Genomic DNA, 22,431 nt, shown 5'->3' on the forward strand with positions numbered 1-22,431 from the left:
GCACAGAGGAGCCTGGGAGGGGCTGCTGGTTGGCAGAAGAAGAAGAGATGCTGGCTATCAGCAGATGAGCCCCAAGGACCCTCTGATCTAGAAGTCCCTGGAGTAACTGCGAAGTAACTCCTCTTTCCTAGGAGGAGGCTGTGAAGAACTGACTGCAGAGTGGGGTTGAAAGGTGGAATGGAAGGTGGGTGAGGGTTGGGGACATGGCTTGTAGAGGCATCTCCTTTCCTTCTTCCTTGTGCCTGCCGATCACCAACAGCCTTGGTGCTTGCATGCTGTTCCAGGCTTCTGCTACTATGCTTTCAAGAGACATTCCTGTGTTCTGTTCTCTCTACTCTTCAGAGACCCTTTCTGAGGAATCCTAGAGCTTTCAGCCACTGCCCTTACTTTTACAGATAAGTAACTGAATCAGGGCTACTAAACTAAGACAATTAGCCTGGACTCATACAGCACGGCCCTGGCAGGTTAGTGAATGGAACCCCATTGCTTTTTACCCCACACTGGTCTCCACTGCCTCAAGGGGTAATGTCTCCACAGCCTTACATTCTAAGCCACTAGAGCTGAAAACAGGATCTTTTCTGGGAAAGCTCATATTTTTCTCCACCATTTTCATGAACCACACCTGCAGGCCACAGCTGCGGTGTGAGTACTATATTGGGAAGGCTGAGGCAGGAGGGCCAGGGCAGAGGTCCTTGTGTAGACCCAGGACACAGTTGTTTCTCCCAACCCTGGGCCTGAAGCATAGTCCAGTCTTTTCTAGTGCTCATGACTTTGGCGCTTCCTGCCCATCTTTATTTAAAATAGTCATAGCATTATGGAGCAAAGAGAACATTTAATGAATGCTTCCTATTGAGAGGTTTGAGTTAGTGTACCTAAAGCCTCTCTGCTTTAGAAGTGAAGAGTTGGGGTAGATGCCCAGACATGTTCCCCCGTGGCCTCTCAGACACCCCCTAAGGTGTGCAAATGTGACAGGAAGCATCCTGTCTTATAGTCTTATAGACTTGAAATATAGACTCATAGACTTCTAAGTCTTTAAGTCTATATAGACTTATAGACTTGAACTAGACCCATTTTTACATGCTCAAAGTCAGGGTATGGGGCTTCTATCTGGCCTTGACTGATTTTGACTATGGATCTTTAAGGACCTTCTACTTAGAAAGACAAGCATTGGCGATCCCTTGTGGGTTCACACTTCCTTTCTGGTACTCAAGATGTCTCCAGGGACACAGCTGCCTGTACAGGTGATGCACCTTGAATGGAGCAGCCACGAAGGGAATCTGCAGGTGATACTACTCATAGGGCCTGTTTCACACGAGACTAAACCTTTCCCGACTGTTCCAAACCAAGAAAGCAGTTGTGTTACCGCCTGAGGGAAGTGACAGCCACTGGGCCAGTCCGAGGAGGTACAGGTGGTGGAGGAGAGCCCATGACCATTTCAGGAAGCTGGGAAAACCTGTAAGCCTGTGAATGAGACAAGCAAATAGAAGAGATTGGTTAAAACCCAGAGTTGATCACCACACAGGTAGAGAAAGCAAACTTGCTAGGGCCAGACACTCCTTCCTTCCTCAAACCTGCTCCTTTAATCTTCCTTAACATGGTCCAGACACCTCTTCTCTTTCATCTTCCACTGCTCTCTTCTTTGCTTAGGCCACTGTAGTTCCAGAGCCCTTCAGTGTTTCTAGAACCTGCCATGTTTTTCCCTGCTTTGGCTTTGGGACATGCTGTTCCTTCTAGCTATGATGCTTTTCACGGCTCTTTCCCTCATGCCATTTATACTGTCCTGTAACTGCCTAGCACCCCACTTCATCCCTGTGTTACTTTTCATCATGGCAATGACCACCTCTGGCATACAGCTGCTTGTTTATTTATTATCTTGCTGTTAGTTAAACTGTACTCTAAAGGATGGAGGGGCAATAATTTGTTGTTAGTGATATCCTCATGCCTAGAACCTAGTCTATAACAGATGATCAGTAAGTACTAGATAATGAATGAGTCATTGAGTGGGTTGTGCTTTCTCATGGAAGGCAAGTTTAGAAGGGTAAAGAAATGGGTTTGGGGTCAGGGGAAATGTATGGAGGTTGTGAAGAATAGACATTCAGTCACTAGGCAAATCAGATGGCTTCTCTGGACTCCGGTGTCCTCTTCTGAAGTCGAGATGTTGGTGCGATGCTGTGTCAGAGGGCTTCTGAAAAGATAGGTATGCCTGTGTGTGTGCAAGTATTTTGTAATCTATAAAGCACTCTTCAAAGATAAGGGATTAGAACTTCCAAGAAAGGAAAGGCTCTTATCAACAGGTAAGGGTAGAAAAGAAAGATGGACAGAGTTGGATGTGATCTGAAAGAGTCAGGCCTTGGCCTCCCCAGAGGAAGAGAAAACCCAGGAATACTTGTTGAGAAGACAGAGCTTAACCTATGCTTCTCATCCACTTTGTTCTTGAGGTATTATTCCTGTCAGATCACTCAAAGAATCTTAGCGATGAGTGTTTAAGCTTGAAGGCTTCAGGACAAAGCCCAGCAGCATGAGGACTCCACTGGCAGGGTTGTTTTCATTGAAAGAGGTCCTCCAACATCACAGTGAACTGCTTACTTGCAAGGACAAACCCATGCAGTAACATTGAGGCCCTGGTTAGAGCATGCTTCTTGATGCACTGTACCTCTTGCAAATTGAAAGATGCCTGCATGATGTCCTTCCCCCACAACTCAGTAAACTTAAAAACATGTGCTGAAACCAGAGGTAAAAATAGTGAGCAGACAGCAAATGCACAAGGGAGAATTGCTCAGAAGACATGGAGCCTGGGGACTGGGCAGGCTGAGGCAGCTGAATCTGAGACACTCATCCAGCCTTGGGCCCTTCTGGGAAGGAAGGCTAGTAAGGCTCCCAGGCTCAGGCAGAGGAAACCGTAAGTTCTCTTTGGTGGGAACTGTTGCTATAGTAGACCATCGGGATCAGCACAAATAAACATGAAGCAAACAAGAGCTGCTCATAATCCAAGGCTATAAAACACACCAGAAAAGGAAACTTGGAAACAAAGAGATATAGATCTTTAAGGACTTTCGAGTTTGAAATCTTCAGGTATAAAGCACAAAATAACAATGTAAGAATGTGTGTGTGTGTGTGTGTGTGTGTGTGTGTGTGTGTGTGTGTGTGTGCGCGCGCGCGCACTTGCTGGTCTTGGGGTTTGAACTCAGGGCCTGGGTGCTGTTTCTGAGCTTTTTTGTTTTTTGCTCAAGGCTAGTACTCTTCTACTTGAGCTACAGTTCCACTTTGGTAGTTAATTGGAGATAAAGTCTTCCAGACTTTCCTGCCCAGGCAGACTTTGAACCACAATCCTCAGATCTCAGCCTCCTGAGTAGCTAGGATTGTAGGCATGAGCTACCAGAGGTTGGCAAGAAAATGTTTTTAAAGCAGGAATTGACTAGATACATCTATCTGGTCATACATTGTCTTCAGCATACTTGACAATGACTTTTAGGAATAAAATGTGGGTGAGATTAATACATCTGAAAACAGATTTGAGGAATTTACTATGAAATAATCGTGGATAAAGAAAATAGAAAAGAACAGAGATGAAGGATGGGATGAACAGCCTAATGCACCTAAGCAAAGGTCCAAGGGGTAGACATGAGAGAATGGGAGACAGGTAATATTCCAAGAAGCCATGGCTAAGAATTTTTCAGACCTGATCAAGTATATTAACAATTTCAGGAAGTACAATGTGTCCCTAGCAGAAACACAAGCAAAATAAAACCCGTTGCTAGATACCTAGTCATGAAAGTTAGACCATTAAAGGCAAAGAGGAGAGCTAAAGATGCCAGATTGGAAAGCCACAGGACCTTCATGATGAGGGGGATTAGACCAATAGGTGTTTCCTCACAGCATCTGGAAGATGTGGAACTCAAAGTGCTGAGAGAAAACTACTGTCAATCCCAAATCATTCTCTTTAGCAGAGGAATGAAGTCATCTGCCTTTCAGATCCAGAAGTTCTGACTGGGCCAATGTGGAGAGTGTGTGACAAGGCTGTATGTCCACGTTCTGAGCCTCAGTAAGTTACAGATGCTAAGCAGGCATCTAGGGTCCCACTAGAATCTAGGTGTACTCGATTCTGAGGGACTTGGTGTTGGTAGCCAGGCCTGTCTCATCATCCCTTCATTTACAGGCAAAGGACTTGCATATACCAGCAATACAAATCCTCTTTTCTGAGCGGATGTTAAAGGAAGTAGGAGTAAGGAGATTCAGTGATTCCATTCACTTTCTGGAGTCTGTCCTTCTGTTTTGCTTTGTTTTCCTTGTGAAATTGGCCTAACTCATGGTTTTCCAAACATTTCTTTAGCCATGAAACCATTTTTGACAGACTGTCTTATATGTAGATGAATGTTTCTATGAATTTGACCATATATTTCATTTTATTGTTATTATCTGTGCTGGCACTGGGACTTGAACTCTGGGCTTCCCAGTCTTGCTTGGATTTTTTTGTTCAAGGCTAGTGCTCTACAGCTTGGTCCTCCCTACCTCCCTGCTGGCTTTTGATTGGGTAATTGATGGTAAGCATCTCACAGATTTTCTGCTTAGACTGGCTTCTAACTTTGAGCCTTGGATCTCAGCTTCTTGAGTAACTAAAATTACAGGTACGAGCCACTGGTACCAGCCCTTTGTTCATTTCATGATGCTCTCCTGGGATATCCCTAAATCCTAAGGTTTTGCAAACAGTTTGGAAATCATTGTTCTCAATGTCCTTTTAGCTTTCTGCTCCATGATTATCAATAAGCCAACAAGTAAGGCCTCCTTTCCTAAGAGGGGTTTATAGCCTCTCTTCTTTCTTCTGGTCTACAGAGCAGACAATCTATTTTTATCACTGTTTCTTGGAAGGCTTATTGTGTAGTCAACACAATTTCTCAGCCAAGTAAAAGCTTTCTCTACCTGTCTATCCCATAGCAGTTCACCAAGATCTGATTAAAAGTTCTGAGCTTCTGACAAGCACCAAGGGAGTTCTCTTCTTTGGAAGATTTTTCTTAGGTAGACAGCATGATTGCACAGGAAAATAAATAGTGAATTTTGGGTTGTATCCCAAAAAGGCCACAGAAAGGCAGAAACAGAAAAGCAGCCGGGCGAGGTAGTTCAAGCCTGCAATCCTAGCTACTCTGGAGGTGAAGATCTGGGGCACTGTGGTTTGAGACTAGCCTTGGCAAAAAGTTCAAGAGACTATTTCAGTGTATGGTTTGGCACAGGGGCACAGGTCCTCATCAGGGCACAGGTCCTCATCATCTCAGCTACACAGGGATGCACAAATGTGAGAATCAAAGTCCAGATTGGCCCAAGCATAAACCTGAGACACTATCTCAAAAAATAAACAATACAAAAAAATCTGGCAGAGTGGCTCAAGTGGTAGTGTGCTTGACCAGCAGATGCGAGGCCCTGATTTCAAACCCAAGTACCATCAAAAAATTAATAGCCGGGTGCTGGTGTCTCACGCCTCTCATCCTAGCTACTCGGGAGGCTAAAATCTGAGGATCATGGTTCAAAGTCAGCTTGGGCAGGAAAGTCTATGAGACTCATCTTCAATTAGTCACAGAAAAAGCCAGACATAGCTGTGGTTCAAGTGGTAGAATGCTAGCCTTGAGAAATAGGAGCTCAAGAAAAGCACCCACGCCCAGAGTTCAAGCCCCAAGACTGGAAAAAAAAAAAAAAAGACACAGAGAGACATTATATGGCCTGTGTACATGGGCTGAAGAAGTCCTCTCTGCACCGCCCTGGTGTGGATTCCCTGTGCTTCTAGGCCTCTTTTCTTCGCATTCTTGGTTGATTCTTGTGTATTTGGAATCTGGCTTCTTCTGCTTATGATTGGGATCCCCTGAAAGCCATTACTCAACTATTGTTCTCAATTCCCTGACAGTGGTTGACAGGTATCCAGTCTGGCTCCCAGTGGTAAATCTTTTGGGAGTCCCTGCTCTTAGACCAAGAAAGATCAGAGACTCAGAACTGAAGGTAGCCTTTGCAAACAGATCTTAGCTTAGGTGTGACTTGTATTGGACAATCATTGGGCTCAGAAATTTTATTGTAATGTAGAAGGAAGAAAGGAGACCAGTGTGTTCAAAACTCTATTTCTGGCTATGCTGAGAGTACCTAGGTAGGAGGTGAAGGGAGCTGGCCCTACCATACAAACAATTTTGACATAGAAACAGGGACCTCATGAAGACAAGAGACATGGGGTTCCTTTTAATCCTTAAAAACTTGTCACCCCCTGTCCAAAAAGAAATATTCTTTACCTGACTTATATAACTGTAACCCTTCTGTACATCACCTTTGTAATAACAATAAAATATTTTCAAAGAAAAAAACAAACCTGTTACCCACTAAGTGTTTCTCATCTCCCTCGTCAAAAGTTTATAAAATGTGCCTGTCTCTTAATTCATTTTTTCTTTTTCTTTTTTTTTGTTTGTGGTGGTCCTGGGGCTTGAACTCAGGACCTGGGCACTTTCCCCAAGCCTCTCTGTGCTCAAAACAATGCTGTTCCTCTTGAGCCACAGCACTGCTTTCCATTTCTGAGTAGTTTATTGGAGAGAAGAATCTCATGGACTTTCCTGCCTCTTCTAGCTTAGAACTGTGATCCTCAGATCTCAGCTTTCTGAGTAGCTACGCTTACAGGAGTGAGCCACTGGTGCCTGGCCTTTATTTCTTGATCATAAGAATAAAAAAAAATAAATTACCAGCTACAGGATAATACCTGATGTCTCCAAGGACAACCTGGTCACTAATCTGTGTCTTATATGGGAAAACATCCTAAAACCAGGCAGAAGGGGTCTTGAATCCTGGTGATGAGGTAGCTGCACACTAGCACTTGATATATTGGAATGTTTTTATCATTAACAGAAGTTCAGCGGGGGATTTTCTGTGTCTTTAAGACTAGAGGAAAAAAATAAAGATGGTCAAATCTCTGATTTTACCCTAATGAAGATGTGTCCCTCATTGACTACTTGGGAAATATTGAACTAATAGAGATAATGTATATATACCAGTAGTGACCAATGGAGCTCAGCAGATGGCAGTGTCACCGCCATCATCATCATCATCTTGAATAACTGTCAATTTCATCTGTAAAGAGTCAACTGGAGAAGATGTATTAGACCTGATGCCTTAAGAATCTCCTACTTTCTCAGCAAAAGGAAGGCTATAGAGTATTTTCATTCCACTTGGCATAGACCCATTATGGCTGCTAGAAGAACTGGAATGGTCATTAGCCTGATTTCTCTACAGATTTAAGGGGTAAAACATGATCAAAGACTCCTGAACTTCACAGTAGAAACCCTATGCTGCCAACAGCAATCTTTCCCATTGGGTTGGGTACCAGTGCATTTAAATCACAAGCTTCCAATTCGCCTTTGGCAGAGTTCCAAGCCCTGCCTTTGAGGACGAGGGGGAGGCAATCACAGTTATCATCTAAGTCACTGCCTTTTCTATTGATTTCCACATTATCACAGCACAAGAGCTCTGTGAGAGTTTGGGCTGAGGATGATCATTTCTGCTGTGGAGGTGGAGGCCTTGTATGTTGTCAGCAGAGCAGGAAAACCTTGATCATGACAGAATTGTTCTTAGTGTTATTCTGGATTGATACTTCATTCCCCTTCCCCCCACTCCCCCAGCTCCACCCCGCCCCATCCTCCCCATCCTTTCCAATGGCTTTAGGTATAGATGCAGTACCAGGGTTTGAACTCAGGGCTATATACTTGCTATACTAATGTACTCTACCATTGAGCCGCACTTCCAGTCTCTTTGCTCTGGTTATTTGTGAGACAGCGACTTGCTGACTTGGGATCTTGATCCTCCTATTTCTTCTTCTCACTGTATCTGGGAATGACAGGCATGTACCATCACACCCAACTTTTTCTGTTGAGATGCAGTCTTGCCAACTTGTTTTGAACTAGGATCATCCTGATTTTCACCTCCTAAGGAGCTAAGTGTGAGTCATGAGTGTGTGGCCAGTGGTGGTCTTGTTTGAAAAAAATATATGTGAAGGTTTTTGTCCTTTTTTCATAGCTGACAAACTCCAATGATAACAAACAGAGCCCTTTTAAGTCTTCAAGTGTCTCATGGTGAATTCAGACAGTTTTACTGAATCGAGGTGTGATGTTTGTGGAGTATGGCATCTTCGTGCCTGTCACTGTGTGGGAGACGTGGCCATCTAAGCTTTGTTTGAGACTCAGATCTCTCATAGATTCCCAGAATCAGAATCCCAGAATTAGTCAAAGGATCCTAAGTATTCTTGAGAATTATCTTCAACTAGAAGCAATGTTTCTCTGGACTTTGAATTAAGGCATTGAGTAGGTGATATTAAAGAATAACGGGGGTGGGAGTAGATTTCTGGCCTGGGAGAGAGGGATGTAGCCATGGATATAGTTATATAGAATGAGCCCAAGGGAAGGATAGCATTTTACTAATGACTAGCATTTGTCAAGTAATTTGATACAATGGGCATGATAAGAGCCCTGCAATTAACATCAGTTAACTAGCTCTGGGTGCCTATCAGGTGCCCGGATTGTGCTAATCATGTTAGAGTCATTAGCATTTCATCTTCACCCCAACCCTCTCATCTCTGTATGGCAGAGTAGTGTGAGCCTTATGTGGCAGGTGTTAAGACCATTCAGTTGGGAAGTATCACCCCACTTTGGGCTGGGGGAATACTGAGCTCTGGACACAGTCATCAGAGGGTGGACCAATGAGGTTGAAGCTGTGGTTGGTAAACACAGAATGAGCACCAGTGACTTCAGTGATTGGTTCAGGGAAGAGAGCTCCCTAAGAGGTACTTAAAAATTTGGTAAAATGAGGGTGCTTTCTAAATCCCAGGGAGGAAACTCCCTCTCTTCTCAAAGAGGCAGGTACCAATTTTGTAGAGCACTATAATATTGAAAACTTTAATCTGACTGTCACAAGAAAGGATTCGAAGATGACAAATTGGAAAGGCTGAGAATTTCTCTAAGATTACAAATAAAATTCCGTATGATTTAGCAATTCTACTTCTAGCTACAATCCTTCCCCCTTGCCCAATACTGGAAATCAGAGATATTTGGGGGCAACTCAAGTGGCCAGGGACAAACAAATGAATAAAAATACCTCGGGAGCCAGGTACTGGTTACTCACTCCTGTAATCTTAGCTATTCAGGAGGCTGAGATGTGAGGATCGTAGTTTGGCACCAGCCTGTACAGGCAAGTCTGTGAGATTCTTATCTCTTATTAACCACCAGAAAACTGGAAGTGGATCTGTGGCTCAAAGTTGTAGAATGCTAGCCTTGAGCACAAAAGCCCAGGGAAGTGCACAGGACCTGAATTCAACAAACTGACCAAAAAATAAACAAGCAAACAAACAAACCCCTTCCCATACCCCAAAAAACAAATGATGGGAATAGTACTCAGCCTTAAAAAAGAAGGAAGTTGTGATGCAGGTCACATGGATGAAACCTGAGGAAGTCATGCTAAGTGCAATACAGCAGTAATAAAAGACAAATATTCTATGATTCCATTTAGATGGAATTCTTAGTCATATTCATAGGGAGAATATAGAATGTGATTGTCAAGGCTATAGGGAGGTGAGACAGAGTGGTATTTTAATGATACAGAGTACCAGTTTGCAAGACAGAGTTGTGGCGATAGCTACATAATGGTGTGCATGTATTTAACACGTTTAATGTATTTAATGTGCTTAATCTATTCATGTATTTATTATATGTAAAATGGTTAGAAGGTGGAACTGGAGGTATGGCTCAAGTGGAAGAGCATCAGCCTTCAGTGAAAACAAATGGTAAATATTATGTTATGTATACTTTACCATAAAGTAAAAATATTATAAAGTATTTTTAAAAACATTCTACTCACATTTCAGAAAATGGGAGTCAACAATAGGCAATGTATTCATCACCTTACTCGTGTACCTGCAATCCCTCTGTGCAGTATTTTTACAATAAAAAACAACAAAAAATAAACAAAAAAAGAAAATGGGTATCAAAAAGTATGTCTTATATGGACACTATTTCCTTTATTATCCACTCTTTTTTTTTTTTTTTTTGCTTTTGTTGGTTGTGGGGCTTGAACTCTGGGCCTGAACGCTGTCCCTCAGCAATTCAGCTCAATGCTAGTGCTCTACCACTTAAGCCACTGCACCACTTCTGGTTTTCTGAGTGGTTTATTGGAGATAAGAATCTCACGGACTTTCCTTCCCGGGCTGGCTTTGAACCGTGAACCTCAGATCTCAGCCTCCTGAGTAGCTAGGATTACAGGCGTGAGCCACAGGCACCCAGCATATTTGTACTCTTAAGACTGCAAATCAGACTGGCAAGATGAATTTCAGATAGCCAGATCTCCCCATGGTGCTCTCCTTCCCCAGTTACTAAGAGCATATTGCCTAGACAGCAGGTGTTCTGGCCTCCTGGTCACCAAGTGGCTAAGTTAGCCCTTGTAATAATAAGTCAGTTGAGATTTTAGTCAGATTAAGTCCGATTCCTGGGATCTGACCAATGCCCCCTTCTTCTGGGCAGAGGGGCAAAAGAGAAATTCTAAACCCTCAGCGACTGTCCCTGCCCCAGAGCCCAGTCTGAAATAAGTGTATTCACCCAGGAGTTGTACAGGGAGGGGAAGTAGGGAGAGAAACAGAAATTCACAAAGAGGGAGGAGCCAAGCCGGAGGCATGACTCAAAATTCTAGGGTGGGCTTCCAACAGAGGGAGAGGAGGGCCAAGAAGAGAGGGAGCAACGGAAGGAGAGGCTGTGGGAGAGGGAGAGGTGGAAAGGAGACTGTCCCCCATCCCCTGGCTGGATAGCTACTTCTACAGGGTGACAGCAGCTTAGCACTGAGCACCAATGCAGTGTGGACTTTAGAGGTGGGGCACCAGCATCCTCAAATAGTCTATTGAAAACAAAATAAACCATATGGAAGGAGAGGCAATGTACCATACTGTTAAAGAACACAGGGTGTGAAGCAAGACTGCCAGGTGTTAGGTCCCAACTGTGCAGCTTCCAGTCTATGTGCCTTGAACAGATTTCAGGGAGCACAATTTCTCTACCTGGCCAGCACAATACTCAGTAGTGCCTCGCACTACAATGATTCTACTAACTACCAAGTCAGTTATTATATATATATATATATATATATATATATATATATATATATATATACACACACACACACACACACTTTATATATATATATGTGTGTGTGTGTGTCTTTACCAGTAGAGAATTTAACTAACACCTGCAAGGTCTAGAGCTAGTAAATGGTAGAGCTGGGTTCCCAGACTCAAAGCAGATGCTCTTAGCCATCAGCTAGGGTGCACAGCCTCATTCACACTTGGAGTTCTGATCCCTTTGACACTTCAATAGGGTCTCACATCTGAAAGTATAGGAACCTGCCAGTGAATGAGGAATAAGGCCAGCAGCCAGCCCTTTATAGAGGGAAATAGCACAAAGCAAATCCACTCCAAAATGCTTTACGGTTATGCATGGGAACACTGTGAGGTTGGCCCACAGAATAAAAGGGGGCTATCACTAGAAGTCTCTGCTGTGTGTGTGTGTGTGTGTGTGTGTGTGCGCACGCGTGCGCACACACGCATGAATGTGTGCTGGTAGTGAGGCTTGACCTCAAGACCTCACACTCTTTTGTTGTTGTTAGTGGACATGGGGCTTGAACTCAGGGTCTGGGCTCTGTCCCTGAGCTTTCTCCCTCAAAGTTAGTGCTACTTTGAGCTACAGCTCCACTTCTTCAGTAGTTTTAGTGTAGAGAAGAATTGCATAGACTTTCCTGCCTGGGCTGGCTTTGAACCGAGATCCTCAGACCTCAGCCTCCTGAGTAGCTAGGATTACCAGTGTGAGCCATCAGCACGGGCTAGAAGTCTCCGCTTTAGGTCGAGGCAGGGCTGAGTGGATGGCAGCAGGCAGGCCGGCAGGCCCAGTGACTTACCGGCCGGGGGAGACTGTACTGGTACATCTCGGGCCGGTAGGTGGGCACCCACTGCACTCCGGCCCTGGGCCTTGTCATGGTCCCCGGGGCGCTGGTCACCACCTCGGAGTAGGGCAGGTGCTGGGCAGAGCCGTAGGCTTCCTGGTGGCGGGCCTGGCCCGCGTGGCCAGCTGAGGCCAGGCTGAAGGCCTCCTCCAGCAGCATATGCATCTGCTGCCGGACCTCGTCGATGGAGGGCTGCGAGCTCAGCGTGGAGGTCTCCGAGTGGCCCTTCGCCTGCCGCGAGCGGCCGTAGCCACGGGGCTCGTGCACTCTGTCCACGTTGGTTTCTTCTATGATTTCCGGCTCGGTCTGTGGGACCAAACAAAGCGCAGGGATCTGTTAATTAAATTCCGTCCCATCAGGTGGCCTGTAATGGACTCCAAAATACTCACGGGGATCATTGATAGGCTGGGATCTGCGTCCTAGCATCTACAAGAATTCACATACAAGAGAGGGCAGAATACACCTCAAGCTCTGCTTTCAGGCCCCAGACACCTGTGCTTGAATTAGCACTCCTGGGGATTCTGAAGCCTTCTCAAGGTTCAGATCCACTGTTCTAGAACATTCTCCTACCTTCCCCTGCAGACCCCTTCATTCAGGGAGCAACTGGAGTCCCTAGGTGGGTAAAGAGCTGGGCCAGGCAGGCTGCTTGGCCTGCTAGCCTTTCTGCTCTGCCCTGGTGAATGCTTGCCTGCCTAAGAAGCCTCTGCTCGGTGTTCTGAGCTTGCTTTGTCTCTGTGGTGGGGAATGCCCGCCTGTGGGTGTCCTTTCTGCCACACAGGCCATTCACAGAGATCAGGACCCAAGAATGTAAAAATCAGAAGACAAGGGGCCATCCAGGGAATGTGGCTGGCTGCCCTGTAGCAGGTATCACTGAAGAGCCAGGTCTGAAAGGTGAGCCACAGAGCTAAAAGACAGACATTCCAGCTAGGCCCCTGTGGCTCACTCCTGTAATCCTAGCTACTCAGGAGGAGGAGATCTGAGGATCTCAAAGCCAGCCCAGGCAGGGAAGTCCATAAAATTCTTATATCTAGTAAACTGCCAAAAAATCCAGAAGTGGAGCTGTGGCACAAATGGTAAAACCTTAGTCTTGAGCAAAAGCAGCTCAGGGACAGCTCCCAGACCTGAGTTCAAGCCCTAGGATCAGCAAAACAACAACCAAATCCATAAAAAAAAAAAAAAATGACACTCTAACTAGGAAAGTTGCTTTAACTTCATGGTATTTCAATTTTGTCATCAGTAAAGCAAGGATTAATACTGCCTCAAAGGGTTTTATAAGGATTAAGTAAATATACATATAAAGATTTAGAGCAGTGGTTCAGGGGTTTAAAAAACACAACAACAGCAGTTACTGTCATCATCATAATCATTATTATTGTGTTTTCCTCATTTAAATGCACATATTGTCCTGTAATTACTATGCATAAAGTACTTAGATGTATAACAGCACAGCAAGAAAATGTCATCAGGGAACCCATTCATACAGAGAAGGTCTCTCATCCCTAAATATTACCCACAAAGGTCAGAACTGTGATATAGTCTGTATTTTTAAAAGGTATTTAATTTTCTTTAGTATTAACACATGCTTATTAGAAAAGAAATGGAGAATACTGAAAGCAGGACAAGGAAATTAGACATTTCCTGTCATTTCATTCAGTCTTGAACTTGGCTTATATCGTTCAAGATCAACAGTAAGGTTCTCGATGAATCTTCAAGTCTAGATCTACCGTAAGCAATTTTAAAATTACTTTTATATTAACCCAAACAAGAATAGATCACTCAAGAGAACATAAAATTACTCTTGGGATGATGGGCAAGAACTGATGCTAATATCATGCCTGGGTGTGTGTTTCCAAGTCCTGCAGAGATAGAGGTGTTGGTAGCACATCGGGCTCTTCTGCTGTTAAGGGCTCTTTAGGGAAAGCCTTGTGATCACACTCTTGGAAACGTGTGTTCCGAAGGCCAGCAAATTGGCCTGGTAAGATTTTTGCCTGGGAATATCCAGTTGGTAAATATATTCTCTGAAATCAAATTTCTTCATAATGCTGAAAATACTCTGAACTGAATGTCAGAGCCGGGGGAGGGGGGGGGCGGGGGGGGGGTGTTAATTCAAGCCCCATGCAACAGATGAGGAAGTAGAGGCCAGAGAAGTCAAGTAACTTAGGCAAAGTGTTCCAGAGGCAGGCCATGACAGAGCCTGGATCCTCTAGCTCCCGCCCCTGCTCAATGCTGGCTGCTACCCACATGTCCTCCTGTATCCCAGACTCCTCATACATAAAGGATGCTTAATGCTAAGTTATTCCCGGGGGTTGACAAGCGAGGGAAGGCTGAGCCCTGATTCTCCCACTCTTAAATGTCCAGGGCATTTTCAGCTACATTTATGGACCTATTAGCATGTGAATTTACAGTTGTGGCTCAGGCAGAGCAAAAGTGTACTTTTTCAAGACAGTTCTCTATTCTCTCATCCCATCCCTGGCTGGGGCCATGTAGTAAGTGGAGGGAGGGGCTTTGTGGGTTTGGTTGGTGGGGAAATGGAGACATTTTCTCCAGATTTCCACTGCCATCAACCCCATGATACTCCAGCAGAAGTTAACCCTTGCTTGTCCCACAGGGCTTCCATTTGCCATGGGAAGACTGTCTTTAACAAGAGAGTCCTGAGGTATGAGGTCCCAGCATAGCCTCTACACAACTGCTCAAGTGATGCCCAGCATTCTCAGTTGGTTATTCAGGATCTCATATTTACATAGGGAAACAAGACTAGCTCTCAATGGGGTCTGGGAGTATTAACACATGCTTATTAGAAAAGTAATGGAGAATCCTGAAAGCAGGACAAACTAGACATTTCCTGTCATTTCATTCAGTCTTGAACTTGGCTTATATTGTTCAAGATCAAAAGTAAGGTTCTCTACCAATCTTCAAGTCAAGTCTAGATCTACATAAGCAATTCTAAAATTACTTTTATATTAGCCCAAACAAGAATAGATCATGCAACAGAACATAACATTACTCTTGGGATAATGGGCAAGAACTGAAGCCTATGTCATGCCTGAGTGTGTGTTCCCAAGTCCTATGGGGACAGGAGTGGTGGCCATAGGCTTAACAGACTCCTCCTCCTCCTCTTCTTCTTCTTTCTTCTTCTTCTTCTTCTTCTTCTTCTTCTTCTTCTTCTTCTTCTTCTTCTTCTTCCTCTTCCTCTTCTTCTTCTTCTTCTTCTTCTTCTTCTTCTTCTTCTTCTTCTTCTTCTTCTTCTTCTTCTTTTTTCTTCTTCTCCTTCTCCTTCTCCTTCTTCCTCTTCCTCTTGCTCCTCCTCCTCCTCCTGCTCCTCCTCCTCCTTCTCCTTCTTCTTCTTCTTCCCCTTCCCCTTCCCACTCCCCTTCCCCTTCCCCTTATTCTTTTTTTTTGCCAGTCCTGGACCTGGACCTCAGGACGTTGGCACTGTCCATGAGCTTCTTTTGCTCAAGACTAACTGAGGGTTGGCTTAGGTACAATGTCTTGGGTCATATCTGGGTGGGGGTAAATAATATATTTCTGAAGATGAATTAAAGAAGGGCTCAGAATGCAGTCATAAAATTCAATACATATCCTACAAAATTAAGAAAATTGAAGGGAGGGGAAGGGGAAGAGACTGGGAAGAATGATAAGAGGGGTGACATTAGTTACAGTGCATTGCATTCATAAACTGCTTTGTTGAATGGCAACTTCTTAAACACAACTACTTAAAGATAATAAATATTTTAAAGAAGACTATATATACACACATATATATGTGTGTATGTATATATATAGACATATATACATATATATGTGTGTGTATATATATATATATATATATATATATATATATATATATATATATATATATATTGCTAATCCTGGGGCTTGAACTCTAGGCTTGGGAGTTGTCCCTAAGTTTTTGTGCTCAATGCTAGCACTCTACCACTTGAGCCACAGCTTCATTTCCAGCTTTTTGTGGCTAATTGGAAATACCAGTCACATGGAATGGCTTCCAATCGCAATCCTCAGATCTCAGCCTCCTGGTTAGCTAGGATTATATGCATGAACCATCAGTGCACAAAGTAGAATGTATATTTGAACCTCTTTAATTTGGAAGAACACATACTTAGCACTTGAAAAGTGCCAGGGAACGTGTGTGTGTGTGTGTGTGTGTGTGTGTGTGGCACTTTACTATTTCAATCATACTTCTGGTCCAGCACTTTTCTGGTTAATCAGAGATGAAATCTGGGAGATTTTCTGCCTGGGCTGGCTTCAACTCTTGATTCTCCAGGTCACAGCCTCCTGAGTAACTAGGATTATAGGCTTGAGCCATTGGCACTTGGCTTAATATTAATGCCATTTTTATAAATTAGTCAAGATATACTTCAGTAAAAATTCTAAAAAAAAACAAATCAAGGAATGTCTGTTCAAGGTAAAAAAAATCCAGAGATAAGCAAAATGAAAAATAAAAATAAAAACCAAAATGATGGCCGGGTGCCAGTGGCTCATGCCTGTAATCCTAGCTATTCAGGAGGCTGAGATCTGAGGATCGAGGTTCAAAGCCAGCCCAGGCAGGAAAGTCCATTGAGATTCTTATCTCCAATAAACCACTAGAAAACCAGAAGTGGCGCTGTGGCTCAAGCAATAGAGCACTTGCCTTGAGCTGAAGAGCGCAGAGACAGCGCCCAAGCCCAGAGTTCAAGTCCTATGACCGACTGGAAAAAAAAAAGGAAAAATCTTCTCCCATTCAGCTGCCAGAAATAACTACTGCTAATACTATGACCTTCATGGATGTCCTTTTAGAAGGTTTTTTTTTTTTTTTTCTCAGAGAATTGGAGTTTATTTTTTAATTTATTTTTTTTCCCATTCACTATTCTTAATTTATACTGGTTTCATCTTAATACTCTACTCACCTTACTTTATTTCATTTTATTCCTTTCTTAAAAAAGCTGGATTCTCAAAGTATTCTTGGTTCTTTTTATAAATTTTCTCTGAGAACAGCTTTAGCTGTATCCCAAAGGTCTTAAAATAAGACGTTCTCTCATTACTGTGTAGACAATTCATCATTTCAACCTTATTTTATTTCCTGTTTGATCTAAAGGTGAGGCACATGTTTCTTTGCACCCATGTGATCATGTTTTGTTTTGTTTTTCTTCTGCTATGATCATGGCTGGCAGGGCCCTGCAAGTATCACAGCTCTTTTGGCTCAGCAGTTGGCCATGCCTGCCTTCTGTCCACTGCCAGTTTCACGAACTCTGGCCATTGTCTCAAGAAATCTATGGTGACAACAAAGCAAGAAGAAAGGAAGAGAGCGTGGCAGGAGGGGTCCTGAGACAGGGTCTTACTCTGTAGGCCAGGCTGGCCTCAGGGGTTTCATACTCCTGATCCTGCTTCAGCCTCCTTGTTGCTGGAATTATAGATATATACTACCAAGCCCAGCTTCTTTCAGATCCTTTCTGTGCATATACAATAGGGTGGATGGTATGAGTATTTGAGCACTGCCAGCATTCTACCCTTGCCCCAGTGTTTTATACTTCCCCCTAACACACACACACACACACACACACACACACACACACACACACACACACAGACCCCCCATACACACAGAGCCCCCCTTCTCCCCCCCCCCCACAGAGCCCTAACAGAAAACAATGACTTGCCCAGGCCAGCTTCTTCCCTTCCAAGGAGGGCTTACTCTTTGACACTTAGTTTCTCTTTGACATCTGTTCTGTGATGGAAACAGGTAATGAGGATGGCAAATTTGCAGAGGGATGTGGGTTTTAAGATTTATATACATATAAATATATATGTGTATGTGTATGTATGTGTCTGTGTCTGTGTGTCTGTATGTTGGTAGGATATGCATATGCAAATTTATTTTTTAAAAACTGGACACATGTATACATGCATATATTTACATATATGTATATACGTAAATATTTTGAAACCTTTTCTTATCTAACCATATTATAAACTGATGTTCTCTGTCAATATACGCATTCATAGGAAATAACTAAATAATTTGATACTCTCCTAATACATAGGATTTTCAGACAATAATAGTTCCCTATTTTAGGTAGTTTTCTACAATATTACTATTACACAAAGACAGAGAAGGTATCCTTGAGATGAAAACTTTGCCTATAAGCGTGGGTTTCTCTTTAGGATGAATTTCTAGGAGAATTACAGTACAGAGGATGCAGACATGGTTGAGAGTTCATCACAACTCAGGAGTAAGGCCACAGTAGGTGAAATTGAAGTCTTTACTTGTCTACCCTGAACACATGGGCCCTGGTCTTGTGCTCTGCTGTACCCACTGGGCAGGGTAAGCACCTGTAATTCTTTCCACAATGCTTTCAGAAGAACAAAGCTAGTCCCACGTGCCCACAAGGGCCAATCATGGCTAAGGAACCATGTGACTTCAGTTTCTTGGACTCATTTGAAGAACATTATGTCCCTCTGGGAACCATAAAACATAAAGTTTTTCTGAAAAATATTCCAACCAAGCTTAATATTATTGCCCAGTCCCAGGGCATATGTGGTAGTTCTAAGACTGCATCCAATTAGTTTACTTGTTTAATCAAACAGCTAATGAAAAGATAAGCTATGGTCTAAAAGCAAACCTTGGCATTTTGTACCTAGGATAATAGAAATAATTCTATTAATGAATAACAAAAAGGCAACAACTCAATTTCAAAATGAGGCCAAAGGCTTAAAAAGATATTTAGGGCTAGTGCTGGTAGCACATGCCTCCAATCCTAGATACTCAAAAGGCTGAGATCTGAGGATCTCAACTAGGGTAGGGAAGTCTATGAGATCTTATCTCCAATCTACCATCAGAAAGAAAAAGCTGGCAATGGAGCTGTAGCTCAAGTGGCAGAGACCCAAATTTGAGCAAAAAAGCTAAGGGATAGCATACAGGCCTTGAATTCAAGCCCCGGTACTGGCACACGTATGTACACGCACACGCACGTGCACGCGTGCGCACACACACACACACACACACACACACACAAAGGTAGTTAGTGATATGCGCTCGATTTTATTTGAGAACTATATAATTTTACACTCAGTGGAATGGGTAAAATTAAAAAGACAAATCAGAGGAAATGCTGGAGAGGTTGAGGAACAGAGTATAACCATCACCATGCTGATGGGAGGCGAAAAGAGTGTTAAAAAGACAGAGTGAAGTAAGTTTTGGAATGTGAAAAAACTTTCTAAGCCGGGCGCTGGTGGCTCACGCCTGTAATCCTAGCTACGCAGGAGGCTGAGATCTGAGAATCACAGTTCAAAGCCAGCCCGGGCAGGAAAGACCGTGAGACTCCTATCTCCAATAAACCACCAGAAAACCAGAAGTGGCGCTGTAGCTCAAGTGGTAGAGCGCTCGCTTTGAGCTGAAGAGCTGAGGGACAGCGCCCAGGCCCAGAGTTCAAGCCCCACGACCGACAAAAAAAAAAAACTTTCTAAATTTTGACTGGGTGGATAGTTATAAGGGCATATATATGTGTATTTGTCCAAGTTCATCAAATTGTACACTGGAAGGTCTGATTTCACTTCTCACCTGCTTAAAACTCTCCAATTGTTTCCTGCAGTCCTTGGAAAACCGTCCATCTTTCCTACTGTGGCTTTTGAGAGGGTGTGGTCAGTCCTGTCTCTGACCACTGGGACTTCAGTCATGAGATCTGTGTCTTAGCTAAACTGGGCATAAGACTGGATGGTTGAAAGAACAAGAATTAATTTCTGGTTTGGGGCCTGCTCTAATTAACCATCTCTGTAAAGACTCTGTCTCCAAATACACTCATCCCTTGACATCTAGGGATTAGACTTTTGGAGGAGACAATTAATTTGATAAAAGTTCTTGTTTTCTCTCTCAAATATTCCAAGCCTTTCCTACCTATGGACTTTTCCAATAAGTTTCCCTGTGATGATTGCATGGCCAAACTCTTCTGTAAGACCCCATCTCAATGGAAAGAAGCTGGGCACGGTGGTGTGTGCCTATCATCTCAGCTATAAGAACCTAAAACAGGCGGATCACAGTCCAGTGTGGGTTATCTCAAAAATAACAAGCACAAAAAAGGGCTGGTGGTATGGCTCAGTAGTAGAGCACTATGTCCTAGAGAGTATAAGGCACTGAGTTCCAATTCCATATTACCCCTCCCTCAAAAGTCTTAGCTGAGGATACCTAAAGAATGGAACCTAAGCCAATGTGACAGATGTCCTTCCATGAAGGCAAAATTTGGTCACAAACATGTAGAGAGGGATGATATTGTGGGGATGTAGAGGATAGCCATCTGTAAACCAAAGAGAAATCTTTCCTTTGAGACCCAAGGCCTCCCCTGCACCCTGATCTAGGCTGTGTGCTCTCAAGCAGTATGAGAAAATACATTTCTGTGAAGTCATTTATTCTGGGCACAGCAAATTAAGATGGAGCTCTCATGGCTGAAGCCCCAGTTGTTAGAGACAGAACTGATTACAGAGGGTCTCAGAGGCCACAGGAAGAAAGCTGGACAGTTCTCAAAGGACAAGAGAAAACAACTGGAGAATTTTAAGCAGGAGAGGAACATGACTAGAATGTATGGCAGGCTCTTTAGAAGACTCTGGCAGTAATTTAGCCAAGAAGAGATAGCAAGGGATTGGATTAAGGTGGTCATGGGTAAGAGGTGGGTAAGTTCAAGACATTTTGTTTTATGGTTTGTGGTACTACGGATTGAATCTGAGCCTTGGGCACACAAGGCAAACTCTTTACCACTGAGCTACATTCCCAGTCCTAACAGATATTTTGTGGAAAAACTGACAAGACTTGTTGATGGATTGGAAAGGAAGTGGTTAGGGATGAGATCTTTTACTGAGGAGGGGAATCATGCTACACAGGTCTCCTTGATAATCTCTGAGCTTCCTATATGGTTATCTTCCTCAGAGTTCTCTCCTTGTGATTCTTTCTGCCAGAATTCTCTCCTCCTGAGGGGCCAGCAAGCTTGATTCCATCATTTCAAGGTCTCTTAGAAGCTACCTCTTGGACAGGTCTACTCTGACCAGGAGAGTTGCTGTCATTCTCTTTTGTATCTCTGTATACATATTCATTCTTCATCTATGAGAGCAGGCCCTCAAGTGGATTCTTCTGTGGCACAATCTCCCTCAGGCCACCAGCTTTGTGTCCTGCTACATCCCCGAGTGACATAATAGGACATTCATACTCATTGAATGGATGGGTGGAAATTAGTCTTAAGAGCTTAACGTACTTCTGCTTCAAGGTCTTCATCAGAAATGACATTTCTGTGCATCTAAAATGACTTAGTTGTTTCTAGAATGCAGCTGAAGAAGACAGCTAAGCACTAAGCAGCTCTCAGGGCCATGCATTCTAGGATTTCTTGAGTTTCGACCCCTAGAGTGGATGTCTTATGAGGCCGCATTTTCCAGGACACAAAACATCACTGGGCTTCCTTCTCAAATCTCATTTCTGAGTACAAGAATTTGAAGCCCCTTTCTAGAACCTTCCCGAATGCCCTGATTTTTCAGTGTTGAAGATAACAGATAGCTGCATCCTACAAGAAATAAAAATTCTGAACAAATCCTGCAACTTCCTGGCAAGGATCCAAAGACCAGGTGGAAGTAATTTACCAGCAAGAAGAAAAATGTCTAGGCCATCTGGCCTCCATGAAATGGATCTGGCTCTGTGTCCATTTCTCTTTCCACTGATCAGGGTCTATTGGGCCACACAAAACAATGTCGTCTCCCTCCAGGTAAGCCTGATCTGGCCATCACGGGCTATTGTATGTGCTGCCTGCTGCTGAGGAACCACATACGCATTTAGAAAGTGGCCAAAGGCTTTTCTACCAATAGTCAGATGATCCCTCTCAGTACCTGGGGGGCGGGGGAGGAGGAAGATAGTGGGGGTGGGAAGGTGGGTGGCGGGAATAAAATAATGCCTTGATGACTTCCCTTCTCCAAAGGCATCCAAATGATAAATTAAAAAAAATACCAGCGAAATTTCAACATTTTTGACTACCTTTCAATGGACAAAGTGTAAACACTTCAAGGATATGCAGACATGAAGATGATCTACTGTTTTTGGGTTTCAGGTGAGTGGAAAAGGTATTCCTGGGGTCCCAGCTGATGGTGCTATCTGGGGGAGATTATGGGAACTTCGGGATGTGAGGCCTAGCTAGAGACAGCAGGTCACTGGGGGCTGACCCTTGGGGTATCTTCTCCTTGCCCTCTTTCTCTCTTAGGCTCTGCTTTGTGTTCACAATGAGATGAAGAGCCTCCTCTGCCACATGCTCCTTCTGCCATGATGCTCTGCCCAAGTGCATGGGGCCAAGAAGGCATGGATGGAACCCTCTGAAACCATGTGCAACATAAAATCTTAAGATGTTTATAGCTGGTATGGTGTTCACAGCTACATAAAAGTCACCAATACAAACTTCCAACTTAGCTTGAACTTTCTGATCCCAC

General features: G+C 43.6%; 1 protein-coding gene across 1 annotated transcript in view; it reads right to left on the reverse strand.

The window, feature by feature from the left end:
• The window catches only part of Kiaa1549l (KIAA1549 like), a 241,992-nt gene that overhangs the window by 8,911 nt on the left and 210,650 nt on the right, over positions 1 to 22,431 (reverse strand). The window contains exons 17-18 of the mRNA XM_042691587.1: positions 11,941 to 12,291; positions 1,364 to 1,461 (exon numbers count right to left, since the gene is read on the reverse strand). Of these exons, the coding sequence (XP_042547521.1) occupies positions 1,364 to 1,461; positions 11,941 to 12,291 (449 nt within the window). The remainder of the gene's footprint in view (positions 1 to 1,363; positions 1,462 to 11,940; positions 12,292 to 22,431) is intronic.

The sequence above is a fragment of the Dipodomys spectabilis genome, unplaced genomic scaffold (assembly GCF_019054845.1).
Source record: "Dipodomys spectabilis isolate Male_0828 unplaced genomic scaffold, ASM1905484v1 ptg000145l, whole genome shotgun sequence".
Lineage (NCBI taxonomy): Eukaryota > Metazoa > Chordata > Mammalia > Rodentia > Heteromyidae > Dipodomys > Dipodomys spectabilis.